Source organism: Coturnix japonica, unplaced genomic scaffold (genome assembly GCF_001577835.2).
Source record: "Coturnix japonica isolate 7356 unplaced genomic scaffold, Coturnix japonica 2.1 chrUnrandom662, whole genome shotgun sequence".
Classification (NCBI taxonomy): Eukaryota; Metazoa; Chordata; class Aves; order Galliformes; family Phasianidae; genus Coturnix; species Coturnix japonica.
The window spans coordinates 13174-14443 of record NW_015440028.1 but is presented as its reverse complement, the minus strand read 5'-3'; the positions used below and the strand labels follow the sequence as shown (position 1 = coordinate 14443).

At 49.1% G+C, this 1270-nt stretch overlaps 1 protein-coding gene across 4 annotated transcripts in view; it reads left to right on the top strand.

The window, feature by feature from the left end:
* The window catches only part of LOC107307542 (arachidonate 15-lipoxygenase B-like), a 25636-nt gene that overhangs the window by 11678 nt on the left and 12688 nt on the right, over positions 1–1270 (top strand). For 2 of the 4 annotated variants that reach the window (XM_015851055.2, XM_015851053.2), the window contains exon 3: positions 357–441. In XM_015851055.2, the coding sequence (XP_015706541.1) occupies positions 357–441 (85 nt within the window). Of the gene's footprint in view, positions 1–356; positions 452–1270 lie in introns of all 4 variants that reach the window. The other 2 variants (XM_015851051.2, XM_015851052.2) reach the window with 1 other exon arrangement.

The window sequence follows — 1270 nt, the reverse complement described above, 5'->3', positions numbered from 1 at the left end:
TATGGGGTCTATGGGGTCTATGGGGTAAATGGGGGCTATGGGGGCTATGGGGTCTATGGGGTAAATGGGGGCTATGGGGTCTATGGGGATCAATGGGGTCTATGGGGTCTATGGGGTCAATGGGGTCTATGGGGTCAATGGGGCACTATTGGGTCTATGGGGTCAATGGGGTCTGTGGGGGTCTATGGGGCCAATAGGGTCAATGGGGATCAATGGAGTCAATGGGGTCTATGGGTTCTATGGGCTCTATTGTCTCTATGGGGCCATATATGTCATGTAACACGTGTGTCACGCGTGTCATCCCGTGTCATCCCGTGTCGTCGCGTGTCATCCCGTGTCATCCCGTGTCCCCTCAGCCCGGATCCCGCGTGACGACGAGTCGGAGCCGCTGCTGCTGCTGCATCGACGGGAGGAGAAGAAGGAACGGGAGGAGATGTACCAGTATAAACCAGTATAAACCAGTATAAACCAGTATAAACCAGTATGGACCAGTATAAACCAGTATGGGCCAGTATGGGCCAGTATAAACCAGTATGGACCAGTATGGACCAGTATAGGGCCAGTATAAACCAGTATAAACCAGTATGGACCAGTATGGACCAGTATGGGCCAGTATGGACCAGTATAGACCAGTATGGACCAGTATGGACCAGTATAGACCAGTAGGGACCAGTATAAACCAGTATAAACCAGTATAAACCAGTATAAACCAGTATAAACCAGTATGGACCAGTATGGACCAGTATGGACCAGTATGGACCAGTATGGACCAGTATAAACCAGTATAAACCAGTATGGACCAGTATGGACCAGTATGGACCAGTATGGACCAGTATAAACCAGTATGGACCAGTATAGACCAGTATAGACCAGTATGGACCAGTATGGACCAGTATAGACCAGTAGGGACCAGTATAAACCAGTATGGACCAGTATGGGCCAGTATGGACCAGTATAGACCAGTATAAACCAGTATGGACCAGTATAAACCAGTATAAACCAGTATGGACCAGTATGGACCAGTATGGACCAGTATGGACCAGTATAGACAAGTATAAACCAGTATGGGCCAGTATGGACCAGTATAAACCAGTATGGACCAGTATATACCAGTATGGACCAGTATGGGCCAGTATGGACCATTATGGGACCAGTATGGACCAGTATAGGACCATACTGGTCCATAATGTCTTATAGTGCCCCATACAGCCCCATACTGCCCCATACTGCCCCATATCCCCCCATAGATGGGCCCCATACAGCCCCATAC